The sequence below is a fragment of the Gymnoscopelus braueri genome, assembly GCF_963280865.1.
Source record: "Gymnoscopelus braueri genome assembly, chromosome: 15".
Classification (NCBI taxonomy): Eukaryota; Metazoa; Chordata; class Actinopteri; order Myctophiformes; family Myctophidae; genus Gymnoscopelus; species Gymnoscopelus braueri.
The window spans coordinates 35,872,140-35,889,198 of record NC_137620.1 but is presented as its reverse complement, the minus strand read 5'-3'; the positions used below and the strand labels follow the sequence as shown (position 1 = coordinate 35,889,198).

Genomic DNA, 17,059 nt, shown 5'->3' with positions numbered 1-17,059 from the left:
ATATATTTAAAGATTTGCACACATTTTCACGATTTTCTACAAGCTCATGGCGCGGCACACCGAGTGCCGCACTATGAGCTTGAAGATCTGCTATTTTTGAATAGCAGAAAGTAATGGGTAATGGGGTTAAAATGATTGCGATGCTTTATTAACTAATTTCGCTGGGGACCCCCTGGTACCCCCCCCCCCCCCCCCCCGCCCCCATTGGACCCCTGGGGGTCCCCGGACCCCACTTTGAGAACCAATGCTCTAGTGTTGTGGCTGTGGGTGTCACTCACTTTGGAACCTCCTCAAGGACCCCTAGGGGCCTCCCCGGACCCCCCCCCCCCCCCCCCCACACATTTACTCACACTCTCCTCTCTCTCTCTCTCTCACCTTGATAGCCTTGGTGGTCTGCTTGCGGCGGTCGTACCAGAAGCCGTAGTCCATCCAGAGGCGCAGCAGCTCCAGCGGGGGCTGGGAGCCGGACGGGTCCGGGGACGGCATGTTCAGGTCGTCCAGGAAGCACAGCATGCGCTTCCCGCCCAGCGGCACGTACTCGCCCTTGGTCCTCTTCTCCACGCGCCGCTCCACGATGGCCTGGAGGTTGTTGGACGTGGTCTGCATGGAGGGAGGGGGGGAGGGAGGGGGTCGACTGCATTATGTCGCTGCTGTCGAACAGAAACCTCTTATCTCCATATTTTAAAGACGGGGTGCCGTGATTTTCAGTGATTGTTTCCCCCCCTAAAACATAATCATCAGGTATTATAGTTATACTAGGAGGAAGATTTTTTTCAAAAAAGTGTACAGAAAGTGTTAAAATTATGTTTTTTATGTGGACACGCCTCCAGTTCATTAAGTTTCTCACCTTAGCACCTCCTCCACCACCTTAGCACCACCCACCTGTCCTAGTCCCTCCTCCTCATGCCCACACCTGTTGTGTTATGATAATGAGGGGGAGGGTATCTTTTTACTGTGTCATTAAAGTGCTGTTTTTCTATTGGCATGTTTGACCCTCAAGGTTTCAGCCTCCAGGAAGAAACTCAAAATAGTCAGAGAAGACATAAAACACCATAAAAACACCACCAGGGGGCTTAATGAATTCTATCAACCTCATAGACACATGAAAAACAGAAAAAGTGCAAAACCATGGCACCACCTCTTTAACTTTGTTTTTTTCCTACTTGATCATACTACTGCGTCACACAAAAGTATCAAAAGTAGCAGATCTACGTGTTTTGAGCTTGTAGATCTGCTACTTTTGCCATTTTTGAATTTGAATCCTGTAAAGTAACAGTTTTGGACATATGAGGTTTCCACCCGACAGATACAGTATGATGTCAGTAATATTTCTTAGCTTTTTACATGCCAAGGACCCCCCACAGAGTCACAGCCTCTGACTGTGGTGGTCCCACTATATTCTGAAATGGCTTAAAAAACGTTTAAGTTTTTTTTTCTTTTTATAACGATAAATTAAATAGCTATCTAGAAGCTCCTATGCTCCCTCTCTGCTATTGTGGAATATTCTTTGAAAAATGGAAATTGTAGCCCAAAAAAATATTCATTTTCCATTTTTCCATCCTTTGAAAACCGATGTGTTAACTGATTAAAGGTTTCTTGAACAACTGCAGTCAGACCCAAATTTGTACTCCACTGGGATCACTGCTGGTGAAAACACTCAGCTGTTGAAACACAAAGAAATGCTCTGCTTTGAAACAGTCTTCATGCAACTCTACAGCGAAAACTGACAATTCACAGAAACAGAATCCGCTAATAGAGACCCACCTGCCTGCTCACTGTTATGGAAAGCCCTGTGTTCAGGTTGCTGAACAAAGCTCTGACTGAAGGTAGCTGTGACAAAAGACGCGTGCACGCGCGTGCGTGTGTGTGTGTGTGTGCGTGAGTTGCACAATTACGTGGAGAAAGTATGAGAGAGAGAGAGAGAGAGAGAGAGAATGAGAGAGAGACCAGGCCCAAGGATTAAAACAAGGTGAGCGTGAGAGCGAGTGAAAGAGCGTGCGCGCGCGAGAGAGAGAGAGATGGATTGATAAGGGAAAATGAGACAAGCCAGGGAAAATGGATTAAATTGGTAAAGATAAGAGGAGAGTAAGAGAAATTGGACTATTAAGAAAAAAAGGGCGCCGCATGAGTCAGAGATAGAGTGAGGCAGAACGGCACAGAGGAGAACTGAATAGATGAACCCACATATAAATAAAGGTTGTGGTGACACAGGGAGAAAGAGAGAGAGAGAGAGAGAGAGAGAGAAGGGGGGGGGGGGGGGGTCGTGTTGGAGCGGTGGGAAGGGGAAGCGTCCGGCGCGGGGGGCGCAAGATTCATGGGGGGCACTTAACCAGATATATGTGCATGAATGGCCAACGAGACAGATGCAGATGAGAGATAGAGAGGGGGGGGGGGGAGAGAGAGAGAGAGAGAGTGAGAGAGGAGAGAGAGAGCCTGGTTTAGACTTAGTTGGGCAGGTGTCCCGCACCGAAAATAGTTGCGGGCCTGTAGATCTGCTATTTTCCGGCTCTTAAGATAGACAGAGAGAAAGACAGATCAGAGAGAGAAAGAGAGAGAGAGATAAAAAAGAGAGATGGCACCAGGTTAGAATGACCCCTGGAGGTCTGGGTGTGTAATGGTGATAAATACGGGCGAGGGGCGGGGGAAGAGGAGGAGGAGGAGGGGGAGGAGGGGGAGGGAGGTGACGGATGGCGATGAGGGTGGTGGGGGGGTGGCTGTACGGGCCGGGGTGGGTGCCTCCATCACACCCGGCTATCTAATAGCCCTTCATCAGCAGCGGCCAGGGGCTGACGCGACTCAGACTAATTGCGGGCGCCTTGGAGCCACGCTCGCACTGTAATTGTAGGAAAAGTGAGATGGAGGCTATATGCAGAGCTGGTGTGAGCGAGAGTGTGCACGTGTGCGTGCGTGTGCGCGCACACACACACACACACACACACACACACACACACACACACACACACACACACACACACACACACACACACACACACACACACACACACACACACACACACACACACACACACACGCACACACGGACGTGCATACACCTGCACTCGTTCACCTCTGCTTGGCTAAAGCTTCCTGCTGTCTAGTCTACTTACATGACGGAAGAGAGGGGAGAGTGTATGTGTGTGTGTGTGTGTGTGTGTGTGTGTGTGTGTGTGTGTGTGTGTGTGTGTGTGTGTGTGTTTGTACGCAGTGTTGGGGAGTATAGTTTAACTATGTATAGTTTAACTGTATTTTGCTGTAGCTTGCTGGGAGATTAACTACATCCATATTTGTGTAGCACATTTAGTAATTCAACTACGGCTACAAACTACAATGTTGGGTAATAACATGACATTAATTCATTTTATTTTACCATTACCGTGTTCTTGTACCAGAACACAGTCATAAAATAGCACTGGTGTTCTAGCCAGTGCTGCATATGAGAGGCTTTTCAGCGTTGACAAGGATGTTTTCAGTGCCAAAACGGAACCCCATGTCCTATAAGAACTTTGAGAAATTGCTCATGTGTCGCGTTAACAAGAGATTCTGCCCTGGTATCTGAAAAGATTCAGACTACGTTGATTGTTATTTAAAATAAAGAAAATGTTATGCAGGGAGGAGCCTGTTCACTTTTTAAAGCTGAATAATTATATAATTAAGAGAAGTGCGTCGATACAGTTTGAAGTTTGAAGACTGTGTGTGAAGATTGACATCAGATGTCATGGTACGAAACTGATGCGTAAAAGTCAACAGATCCTTTTCTTTAAGTCTCTAGTCTTTACTTTAAAAAAACAGCTAATTGGTCTATACTCACGACACGACCAATGAGAGAAGTGCGTTCAGTGTTGCTAAGATACGATAGGCATGTGCCTATGCTGCCCCCCACACCCTTCCTACACATAGGACCACAATGGAAACAAGTCCCCAGGACATTTTTGTGTTATCCTTTTAGCCTTAATGTCTGACCGTACCGCGTTACATTTCTGACTAATAATGTATTCAATCAATCAATCAATCCTCCATTCAAACCACAACAAACTTGCGAGCATGACAATGCGACAGCGCTATCCGGCTCAGAACAGAAGTTGAATGTCTAAAGAATAAAACTAAAGAGACGTCAGAAGTATAGAACTGAGTGGGGGAAAAAAACAAGGGTGGCTAGAAAGTGTGACGGAAGTTTCTGTACAAGGCGAACAGCACTGAATGCGGCAGCGTTTTTTTCCATGGTAGAATCCATGATGTAAAACAACATGCATCATGGGAAATCCACAAGAAAAGTGAGAAGCAGCATAGAAGCCAGGGAGCACTGACACAGTACCATGGTATGTGAAATACTAAGCATGTTGATTTTCTTTTTAAAACCCAACTCTGGTTGTTGTTACTTAGTATGAATTTAGTATGCAAATATGACTAGTTAAACTAATGGGTAACCATAAGGATTGGCACTTCATGAGGAGCTTGTATGCTTTGAAAATGGTGTGAAATAAGGTACAGTATACAGTACATGATTTGAACATGCTTGAACATTTGACATTTAAGGCCTAATTTCAACTATTGCTATAAAACCTGTGGAAGTCATTATGGCATTAAACAATAAGTTCAAGGGTAAATTTAGGAGGTTCAAATCATGTCCACTTTACTTATATATGATTTCATACCATTTTCCAAAGCATACTTGTATTATTTCCTTTTTTTCACATTTTGGAAATAATTGTTCGAACGACTGCAATGGTGTAGTTAAGCTACGCTTTCAAATGCTTTGTTGCATTTCTTTTTACAGTGGAGTCTGGGTTTGGGCTGGCTGGCTAGTTGGCTGTCCAACTGGTTGGCTGGCTGGCTTGCCGGCTGTCTAGCTAGATGGCTGACAGTCTGCCTAACTAGCTAGATAGCTGGCTGGCTGGCTGGCTGGCTGGCTGATACACATATAAAAACAAAGTTGCACAGACATAAACAATATACAGACTCACGCTCACAGGTACAGAAACAAAAGGCAGTACACAAAATAGACAACCACACACACAGACAGGCCAACCTGTGAGGACATGTTGACTGTGTGGACGGTCCAATGGGACGTGTCCAGACCCTGCAGGACGCCCTGGGCCACCAAGGTCTTGCCTGTTCCCACCGGGCCGGTCAGCAGCACCGGATACTGAGCCATCACCAGAGACCTGACCAGGAAGCTGTACCGCACCGTGTCCACCGTAGGAACCACGATCTTATAGAACGGAGCACTAGAGAGAGAGAGAGAGAGAGAGAGAGAGAGAGAGAGAGAGAGAGAGAGAGAGAGAGAGAGATGTATAAGTTTGGGTGGATGTACAGAAGTTTAATTGGACTGTATTGAAGTTTAGGTGGACTGTATGATTAATTGGACAGTATTGTATGTTTAGGTAGACTGTATAGAAGTTTAAGTAGAATGTATAGAAGTTTAATTGGACTGTATGTTTAGGTAGACTGTATAGAAGTTTAATTGGACTGTATGTTTATGTAGACTGTATAGAAGTTTAATTGGACTGTATGTTTAGGTAGACTGTATAGAAGTTTAATTGGACTGTATGTTTAGGTAGACTGTATAGAAGTTTAATTGGACTGTATGTTTAGGTAGACTGTATAGAAGTTTAATTGGACTGTATGTTTAGGTAGACTGTATAGAAGTTTAAGTAGAATGTATAGAAGTTTAATTGGACTGTATGTTTAGGTAGACTGTATAGAAGTTTAAGTAGAATGTATAGAAGTTTAATTGGACTGTATGTTTAGGTAGACTGTATAGAAGTTTAATTGGACTGTATGTTTAGGTAGACTGTATAGAAGTTTAAGTAGAATGTATAGAAGTGTAATTGGACTGTATGTTTAGGTAGACTGTATAGAAGTTTAAGTAGAATGTATAGAAGTTTAATTGGACAGTATAAAAGTCTAGGTGGATGAAAAAAAGTTTATTTATAGGTGTAAATGATTTAGTTGGACTGTATAGAGCATATATATATATAGTACAAGCTCCAAAGTGTCTCCCAATGTCTGCAATGGACAAAAACCCTGCACATGTAGACCAGTACCCATCATGTCGATCAGAGGTTGATCAAAGAAGTCAAGACAAGTCCGTTATTTGCTTTATTTATTTAGGTCTTGAGCACGTGCGAGCGTGTGCACACACACACACACACACACACACACACACACACACACACACACACACACACACACACACACACACACACACACACACACACACACACAGTGAGGTGAGAGCCTGTTGACTGAGTGTGTGGGGCGGTGACTAAAGCGGGCTGCAGGTGTCTGGCATGCAATCAGGTTTGCTGGGCCAAGGCACACACAAACATGCACGCGCGCACGCGCACACACACACGCGCGCGCGCGCGCGCGCACGCTGAGCATGGGCACACAGGGCCAGACGGTGACTCACTTGGCTGCGTAGCGCCAGCCCTTAGGCAGCTTATCTTGAAAAGGGGCCCAGGTTTTGTTCTTGGTGTCAACATAGTAGTCGTAGATAGTGTGCTGGAACAAAGAACAGAAAAGATAAGGAGTTCACTGACGGTCTCTGCAAATAATAGTAATAATAATAGAGTTCACGCCCTCTGCCAACTTATCAAAACGCTCCGACAGATGGCGGGGCAACACACGCACACACACACACACACACACACGCACACGCACACACAAGTTTGTATAGGTTAGGGGTTCCTAAACTTTTCCATGCCAAGAACCACTCAAATAGCCCATCTACATACTTACAACTCGTTGCAGCTTGACGTTTTGTGAGGTTTCATTTTTGCTATTTTTGAAAAGATTATTTTTGAAAAATGTCGACATGCATGCCATTTTATGGTGTTAAACGTCCGGTTTAACAGTGATTGACATGACCAAAACAGCAACACCACAATAATCTTATATAATCTATTTTAACCCATTGAGACCTGAAGCCGATTCTACATGTCTCCTAAATCTCAACAGTTTTCTGAAAAACGTATGTTTCTATATCAGTGGTGCTCAATCTTTTTCATGTCCAGGACCCCCAAAATGATATGTATTTGGCCGCGGACCCCCATCAAAATATTTTGTTCCAGGGACCCCCCAGAAGCTAAGATTTGAGTTTAAAATGTTCGCTTTAAAAGTATATATATTCAAAGATTTGCAAACATTTTCACGATTTTTCAAAAATAGCAGATCTACAAGCTCGTAGCGCGGCACTCGGTGCCGCGCTATGAGCTTGTATATCTGCTATTTTTGAATAGCTCAAAGTGTAAAATAATGCTTTTTAGCTCAAATCTAAAAATTACACAGTTCCAGGTCTTAATGGGTTCTTATACAATCTATTTGAATGATTTCTTTCTTCTTCCTTTATAATTGGCCCCCCTGGCGTCCCCTGGCGGGGGGGGGGCCCCCACTTTGAAAACCACTGGTTTAGAATGCCAAAGAAGACCTTGTTGGGAAAGGAGCCCTCCATCTCCCGGAGGAAGTTGTCCATCTTCTCTCGTCCGCTCTCGTCCACGGAGGCGCAGGCCGACCAGACGAGACTGAAGATGAACCACAGCTCCACCATGCGAGCGTAGTGCTCCGGCTCCGACGGGTTCACCTGGGTGGAGGGGGAGGTGGGGAGAGAGAGGCAAACAAACCAAGAAAAATACATCAACTATAAAAGCGGTTTTCAACCTTTTTTCATGCCAAGGACCCCTAAATTGATATACATTTTGCCGCGGACCCCCATCTGAAAATGTTTTGTGCCAGGGACCCCCAGAAGCAAAGATTTGAGTTCCAAATGTTCGCTTTAAAAATGTTATATATTCAAAGATATGGACACATTTTGAAGATTTTTCAAAAATAGCAGATCTACAAGCTCTGCTATTTTTGAAAGCTAAGTGGTTAAAAATGATTGTGACACTATATGCGCGTATATGTCCCCCACTAACTAATTTTACTGGGGACCCCCTGGTACCCCCCCAAAGGACCACTGGTGGTCCCCGGACCACTGGTTGAAAACCACTGAACTATAACATTGCGCTCCTCTGAGGGCAGATCTCCACCATGAAGGGTTGCCTTTCGCTTTTGTGCCGCCGCCCTATGGGCAGAAGTGAAAGCACTTTTGGAGGTGCGTGCTATAGAGGCCACTCTATACATGCGGTTCGAATTTGTTTATGACAGGTTGTTGCGTTCATGATATATGCTGTTTTGTTTAAATAGACCCTGCTTACAAATCTTTGAGGGCAATTACAGGCAAATGGTATGGAGTACAGTATTTTATGGAGTATCAAAACCCTGTTTGACGGCACGCTGGGCAAGACCTGGGATGTTGGTTGTCTAGGAAGTTGACAACCGGAAATGGTTGAATTTGGCGGAAGTACCGCCCAAGGAAATGACGTTGATGCTTTACAAATCTGTTAACATTCTCCGTGAATGAAACGAGTGTTGTGATTGGTAAAAAAAATATTGTTTCCGGGGGAAACGGAAATCCTATCCACTCAGGACTTCCTAGACACTCGCTGCTTTATGTCGTGACCAGGCTCTTCATTTTGCAGATGAGTGAGGCTGGGACAGAGGCTAGTTTGAGGGTCATTGCCACGTGACTCATGAGACCGATTAAACCTAATTTGGAGGGAAGAATTATAATAATCACGTTTCTGCAATGTATGTTGCCCTTGGACCCTTCTATTTGGTTTCATTTTACACTCTCAAGAGTTAAAATAAGAGTAAAAATATTGTTAAACATCCGCATTATTTAATTAAATGTTATTTTTATCAACATTTGCCTGTTATCTCTCCTATGCAACACAGCATGGAATTGTGGACAAAATCTTATCCAACGATAATAAAATATTCAACGTTTTGGTGTCTGAGAGTCTAAATCTCATCAAATGGTGGATCCGTGGCTCAAATGCCGAATAAATGATGGTCCTTGAGGTGAAAAGGGTTGAAAACCACTGCATTAGAGCAAATGCAATCAGTAAAGGAAAAATCACACCCTGTGTGAAGTGGGCGGTGTCTTGCTAGCTAATCACAATACTGAATGGAGTCATGTACAATCATGTACAAGAAATAAATACATTTATTGAAACACTCTTTATGATGGACGAAACCATAACTTAAAAAAAACAAAGTTATGTTTTTTTTAAAGTTATGGTTTCTTATATAGGGCTATGCACATGTGTCATGTGACACTGGCCAATCACAGTCCTGAATAGACTGTGATTGGCCAATCACGGTGCAGGGTTAGGCGGGGTACTTTTTGGCCAATCACAGCGCAGGATTTGTTGTACAAATATGTACAAATATCCAAACCTCACTTATAGGGGTGGTTTCACCGCCCAAAAATACATGAAAATAAGACAACGGCATGGCTTCCAAGCGGATCTCCCTCGTCATGGTGACGATGTCATATTGATGACGTTGCTCTTGCTCAAATATGGAGGGGCGGCGGCCTGCGCAAATCGCTGTTGTCAGGCAGGCAGGCACGGCAACCGGTTGTGTTGTGAGTGAGGTCAGACCAGAGCTCTGATCAGCATGTATAAGATTTGAAGATCATTTCTCATTCTGCATTCCACAGAGATTAAGTGTGCTTACTGAGCGTTGTGAGAGAAGGAGATAGAAAACATAGGGAGTCAGAGAGAGGATAAATAAATTGTCCATTCCCCGAACCTACAACTCCGTCCCCATCACAGTCCATGTATAGATGCAGAGTTGATGATGAACCGCCACTCCAGGAAGGAGTGGGGTCTCAATCTTCCCAGACTAAGGTCCGCTGCACATATGCCGGATCTCAATCGAGCCACGACGACCTCTATTACTGCCAAATGCCCAGAAATGGACAGATCCCATCAGAATCCTGTCAGCAAATCACCAGAACTGTAACCAGCCAGGAACAAGGAGACACAGACAAACCGAAATCCTACAGTCATCAACAGTTTACCAAGACTTTGACTCAACCAGGAGCAGTAAAGACATATCAGCTGACTGATACAGGAATGAAAACTCACATCTGTAAACAGTGTGATAAGAGTTTCAGTAGGTTAAGTACCCTGAAGAGACACCAGCGCATCCACACTGGAGAAAGACCTTTCTATTGTAAACAGTGTGGCAAGAGTTTCAGTACGTTAGGTCACCTGAAGGCACACCAGCGTATCCACACTGGAGAGAAACCTTTCTATTGTAAACAGTGTGGCAAGAGTTTCAGTACGTTAGGTCACCTGAAGACACACCAGCGTATCCACACTGGAGAGAAACCTTTCTATTGTAAACAGTGTGGCAAGAGTTTCAGTACGTTAGGTCACCTGAAGACACACCAGCTTATCCACACTGGAGAGAAACCTTTCTATTGTAAACAGTGTGGCAAGAGTTTCAGTAGGTTAAGTACCCTGAAGACACACCAGCATATCCACACTGGAGAAAAACCTTTCTATTGTATACAGTGTGATAAGAGTTTCATTACGTTAAGTCACCTGAAGGAACACCAGCACATCCACACTGGAGAGAAACCTTTCTATTGTAAACAGTGTCACAAGAGTTTCAGTACGTTAAGTACCCTGAAGACACACCAGCGTATCCACACTGGAGATAAACCTTTCTATTGTAAACAGTGTGAAAAGAGTTTCAGTAGGTTAGGTACCCTGACGACACACCAGCGCATCCACACTGGAGAAAAACCTTTCTATTGTAAACAGTGTGGCAAGAGTTTCAGTTGGTTAAGTCAACTGGGGACACACCAGCGCATCCACACTGGAGAGAAACCTTTCTATTGTAAACAGTGTGGCAAGAGTTTCAGTACGTTAGGTCACCTGAAGACACACCAGCTTATCCACACTGGAGAGAAGCCTTTCTATTGTAAACAGTGTGGCAAGAGTTTCAGTACGTTAAGTTACCTGAAGACACACCAGCATATCCACACTGGAGAAAAACCTTTCTATTGTATACAGTGTGATAAGAGTTTCATTACGTTAAGTCACCTGAAGGAACACCAGCGCATCCACACTGGAGAGAAACCTTTCTATTGTAAACAGTGTCACAAGAGTTTCAGTACGTTAAAGGGATACTCCACTTTCAAATAAAATAAACATTTAAAAAATATATTAAAAATAAATGAAAAAAGTAATGGAAAGATCACGGCCCCCTCACGCATTAGAGTGTCCTACTAATGTGTGAGGGGGCCGTGATTTTGCCATAACTTCTTTCATTTTTTTTAAATATATTTTTTTAATGTTTATTTTATTTGAAAGTGAAATATCCCTTTAAGTACCCTGAAGACACACCAGCGTATCCACACTGGAGAGAAACCTTTCTATTGTAAACAGTGTCACAAGAGTTTCAGTACGTTAAGTTACCTGAGGAGTCACCTACGTATCCACACTGGAGAGAAACCTTTCATCTGTAAACAGTGCGACAAGAGATTCAGTTGGTTAAGTCAACTGGGGACACACCAGCGCATCCACACTGGAGAGAAACCTTTCTATTATTAACAGTGTCACAAGAGTTTCAGTATGTTAAGTTACCTGAAGAGTCACCTACGTATCCACACTGGAGAGAAACCTTTCATCTGTAAACAGTGCGACAAGAGATTCAATCATTTAAGCAATCTGAGGACACACCAGCATGTCCACTCTGGAAAAGCTTTCACCTGTAAACAATGTGAGAAGAGATTCAGTCGGCCCAGTACCCTGAAGAGACACCAGCGTGATTTTTGCAAGTCGACTGTCTGTCAGTAAAAGTCAAAGTCGCATCGACATGTCAGAAATTACCCCATTAGGGGATCATCCCAGGTTTGTGGATAAAGCCAGAGAGGCAAGGTTGAGATGGATTGGACATGTGAAAAGGATGGATCACTCATCCATCCTTACGCATTGAAGGATGCTGAAGATGGAACTGCCAGGTGAGAGAAGAGGAAGGCCAAAGAGGAGGTTTATGGATGTGGTGAGAGACGACATGCAGGTACCGTAGGTGGCATGAGTCACTGAGGAAGACGTAGGATACAGAACCAGATGGATACATACGAAGATAGATACTAATGAGTTATTGCAGGATATTATATAGGCCTATCTTCTTGCACTATTGTACAATAATATATATATCTATGTATCTATGTATCTATGTATCTATGTATCTATATATCTATGTATCTATATACGTGGAAGGAACAGGTTATTCCAACCAGTTCCCTTCCCCTCTATCAGGCGCCCCGGCTGTCATGGGGGAGGCGTATAGCGACCAGGATTACTACATGTTTTTGTGAGGGTATTAACTACCCTAGGAGACAGGGGGAGAACACGCAAACTCCACACAGAGTAGGCCCTTTCGCCAACCCCACCTAGGGTATGGGCACTGATGACGCGGAGGAGAAGACACACCCCCAGCGCCCACAGCGTCACCTGGCGGGAATCGAACCAAGGACCTTCTAGCTGTGAGGCGACAGCGCCACCGCGCCCCCCACCATGCACCTTATTTGTAAACATCATGTTTGGATGGATATGCTCCTGTAAGCGTAAATATGTAGATACCTTGTGTTTTTTTTATTCCTTCTTTTTTTCCCTTGCCCCCACCCCCCTGACCCCCCTCTTCTTTCCTTTCTTTTCCTGGAAACGATCAAAACGATGGAGCTTGCACAAACATGAATTTCACCCACTGTTTTACACCTGTAAACCTGTGATGTGACAATAAAGACAATTCTGTTCATATTTTTCTACCAAACAATAGCACATAGTTGCTGAGGTAAAAGGAAAAGGGGGAAAAAGGGGTTTGATAAATCTTGAATGCAGGATACTGCAATGCCCCTATCCATTACTATGGATTATTATGGATCAGAGCTATATTGATGGGGGCTGTTGTTTTATTTGTTTGTTTTCTGGACTGTCTTGCCTTTATTGACAGTCATAGCGTAGCGAGACAAGGAACAGGGAGAGTCGGGGAGTGGCAGAAAAGTTCCGCCCGGCCCGGGTATCGAATCAGGGACTTGCTGTCAGGCAACAGAGCCTATAAGGTACGCATCTTAACCACTCAGCTATCGGTGCACATGGTGGATATGTGCCGTTTTATTTTCATTTCCAACTTCCTGTTGATTGAACCATTTGAATTAAGACGAAGTTCCCTACTGGATCCGCGTATTCCAGAATAATCCAACCGGGATTAAGGCTCTTAAAGGCTCTTAACACACCGTCAATTTTGTGATCTACCATCTTGATTTAGAATACATTATGGAATGCTGCAGGTGGACAATTACAGACCCATTGTTTTTAGTCAAAACCTGTTTTCAGTGAGTGCATCTTTTCAAATGAGTTGGAGCAATGCAACGCAATGCAATGATAATAATAATAATAATAATAATAATAATAATAATAATAATAGAGCTTTAAGACTAAATCAAAGTACACAAGGGAGTGGTCGTACCCCATTTTCGGGTGTGGCGAGAGCGTGGTAGAGGCGACAGAGGGAGGAGACCGCACTGAGTTCGGCGACGGGGACCGGCTCCTTGCAGCTGCTCCTCTTGAAGGACAGCGTGCTTTCTGTGTAGCGGTCAAACAGTCGCCTCAGGTGCTCCACCTCTGCCTGCAGACAGACAGACAGACAGACAGACAGACAGACAGACAGACAGACAGACAGACAGACGGACAGACAGACAGACAGACAGACAGACGGTGCATGACGGATGGACAGAGGAAAGACGTACAGAGAGAGAGAGAAAAGAGAGAGAGAGAGAGAGCGAGGCGAATGTGAGAGAGGAAATACTGTCGAGTTCCCACACGTTTTCGATGCATTTCCCCTGACATTTTAGACATGTTAATATTGGCTACCGATATGACTTTTTTGTTTACTGATATGACTTTTAACCACTTGAGATCGTGTCAAACCGTGAAAAGTTTGGCAAATGTTTTAAAATGTTTGAGAGTAATTTTTTTTCTTAATGTATTATTTATTTAAAGTAATACTAGGTAACTTTTTCAACAAAACTAAAGTTAAATTGTATATCTTTTGTGAGTGGCAAAGGTTTCACAACACCCACTCCATGAATTTCACCCCCGAAAGCCTTTTATACATATATTTTCTATTGAACGGTGATAGGGGTGTCTTTCCCTCGAAAATGACGTCATGTAGCCGGAAAACGGAAGCGGAAATATGATTTGAAGGTCGAAAAACAACAGAAAAATAAAACACCGCTCACGGTAACTAAAGCTCCACTGGCTAAGAGAAACGATCCACAGATCGTATAAAACAATTCAAAGAACGCTTTTTGAAACGCTTCCGTCTTCCGGTGAAAACAAATCGAATTCTGGGTAACAGAGGAATAAATAAACGGCCTGCAGTGACGGTAATGACCAGCAGAGGCTGCTAAAAATCGTTATTTGTGGACTTGCACTGTATAACTTTAAAGAACAAATAATACAAATCTACAAAACGGGGCGTCAACAGTTAATGTGGTTAATGAGGGCCTTAGCACTTCATCCCTTCCAGTAACTGGTAAAAGCAAGGGTTTTGGGCTGGTTGACCCATACAGTAAGTAGACATGGGTGCATCACAGAGTGTTGAGTTTGGCGTTTTGTACCGGGTGTCGTTTGTCCAACCAGGACTGAACGTAGGGCTTCCATCCCAGGTCAGAGCAGTCGTAGTAGACCACCCCGCAGCGAGACACCGTGGCCGGCGAGGCCATCGCCAGATCCTCCACCTCGAAGAGCAGAGACACCTGGAACCAACACACACAGAACATACAGTATAACCAGTGGTGGAAAAAGGTACTCCATTAATTTACTTTAACCCATTAAGACCTGGAACTGTGTCATTTTTAGATTTGAGCTAAAAAGCATTATTTTACACTTTGGGCTATTCAAAAATAGCAGATATACAAGCTCATAGCGCGGCACCGAGTGCCGCGCTACGAGCTTGTAGATCTGCTATTTCTGAAAAATCGTGAAAATGTGTGCAAATCTTTGAATATATATATTTTTTAAAGCGAACATTTTTAACTCAAATCTTTGCTTCTGGGGGGTCCCTGGAACAACATATTTTGACTGGGGTCTGCGGCCAAATAGCCTACATATAATTGTGGAGGTCCTTGACATGAAAAAGATTGAGCACCACTGATATAGAAACATACGTTTTTCAGAAAATTGTTGGGATTTAGGAGACACGTAGAATCGGCTTCAGGTCTCTCAATGGGTTAAGTAAAAGTATCAATATTGCAATGTATAGAAACACCCTGTTACAAGTAAAAGTCCGGATATCAAATTGTACTCCCATTTTACACTGTACAAATGGGAGTGTCCGTCATAGATGTGTGATGTGATGTGACGTAAATAATGTGCCGACAGAATGAAAGCATTTTTTATTTTGCGCATATTCTTCTGAGATGATCACTAAATTGCCTAAAATATCTAATAATTAACAAGAAATATAATTTCATGCCTAATAGTTTTCCCTCTATACCTGTGGAGGCATGGAGATCCTCTCTCCGTTGATCAGAGTGAGAACTTTGTTGTCGTCCATGAGGGAGTTCATGCTCTCGATCCACAGCGTGTCCACCGGTCCGTCCAACACCAACCACTTCTCATCCGCCTTCTCATCTGCAGCCGTGGACAAAGTTTATGGTGGAAAGTAACTAAGTACATTTACTTAAGTACTGTACTTTGTACAATTTTGAGGTATTTGTACTTTACTTGAGTATTTCCAATTTCCAATACTTTTACTTCTACTCCACTACATCTCAGAGGCAAATATTGTACTTTTACTCCACTACATTTACTTGAAAACTTTAGTTACTAGTTACTTTTCAGATAATAAACTATGATATAATGAAACATACATTAACCACTCTAGCCCTATTTTATACATAGGCTATTTGAAAATAGCAGATCTACAAGCTCACAACGTGTTGCGACGCGTTGTGAGCTTGTAGATCTGCTATTTTCAAATATTTAGTACTTTTACTTTTGGTACTTTAAGTAAATTTTGATGCCAATACTTTTGTACTTTTTTTAATTAATTTTTTTATTCTGGACTTTTACTTGTAACAGAGTATTTTTATATTGCAGTATTGGTACTTTTACTTAAGTAAAGAATTTGAGTACTTTTTCCACCACTGCTGTCGGGGCAGAAATCTCCATATTCTAACCTTTTGTGTTTTCCCGTAAATTAACGCCCTACTTGATCATACTACAGCATCACACAAAAGCATCAAAAGTAGCAGATCTGCAAGCTCGAAACGTGGCGCGAAACGGCGCGTTTTGAGCTTGTAGATCTGCTACTTTTCCTTTATGCACAGTACCTAACCCTGTAAATGTACTTAGTTACTGTCCAGCAGAGGAACACGAGGACAATGATGTGTGCTAAAAGCGGGTCAGAAATATTCAGGAGAGGTCCAATTGCCATCCTTCAATCTGAAAACACCCCTGAAAATAATTCCCTGCTGAAATAATTTCACATTTACTCAGCTCAAGGTTACGTCTTCTCATTACAACGATACTTCCTGGGGGAAACTCCTGGTAATATCAACATAATTAACTTTCTCATGAAAAAGAAATAATATACTTAATAATTAATGCCTCTATAGTAAGTGCCCTCCAAAAATGACAAAATGACCCAAGATTTTAGACAGAAAGAGGCACCAGGCAGAAAGGGTGCACACCGGTATTGCAGAGGTGCTGACCGTGGAAGAAAGACGCCGCATGACTCTCAGCCAGGATGCAAACACTTGGGCAAACATTCTCCCCTGCAAATGTGGATGAATTGTCATGTTTTGGGATACAATGTCTGTCTTGGGTTACGTCACAGACGTGATATGCCCATATATGGAGACCGCTTGAAAACAGACTTTCAAAAATCTAGTTGTGAAGGCCGCATAGCGGCCTAGTAATGTATTGTGTCTCTCTCTCCACGCGCGCGTGTGTGTATGTAGAAACATACAGTATATTTATACATATACAGTATATATATATATATACACATATATATGTATACATACATATGTATATATATTATTGCGAACGCGGAAGGAGGCGCGCGAAGCTCGCCTCCGCCCAAGTGGAGCTTACTATGAAACCCTGCTCGGCTTGTGTGTCCCGTGTGTCTGTGTGCAGTGTGC

General features: G+C 43.3%; 1 protein-coding gene across 1 annotated transcript in view; it reads right to left on the bottom strand.

Annotated features, from left to right (window-relative positions):
* Positions 1–17,059, bottom strand: part of dnah2 (dynein, axonemal, heavy chain 2) — a gene marked incomplete at both ends in the record, with an annotated part of 428,475 nt that overhangs the window by 110,696 nt on the left and 300,720 nt on the right. Inside the window, 7 exons of the mRNA XM_080450915.1 lie at positions 376–600; positions 5,027–5,225; positions 6,413–6,504; positions 7,430–7,582; positions 13,375–13,533; positions 14,528–14,665; positions 15,406–15,542. Coding sequence (XP_080307041.1) covers positions 376–600; positions 5,027–5,225; positions 6,413–6,504; positions 7,430–7,582; positions 13,375–13,533; positions 14,528–14,665; positions 15,406–15,542 — 1,103 coding nt within the window. The remainder of the gene's footprint in view (positions 1–375; positions 601–5,026; positions 5,226–6,412; positions 6,505–7,429; positions 7,583–13,374; positions 13,534–14,527; positions 14,666–15,405; positions 15,543–17,059) is intronic.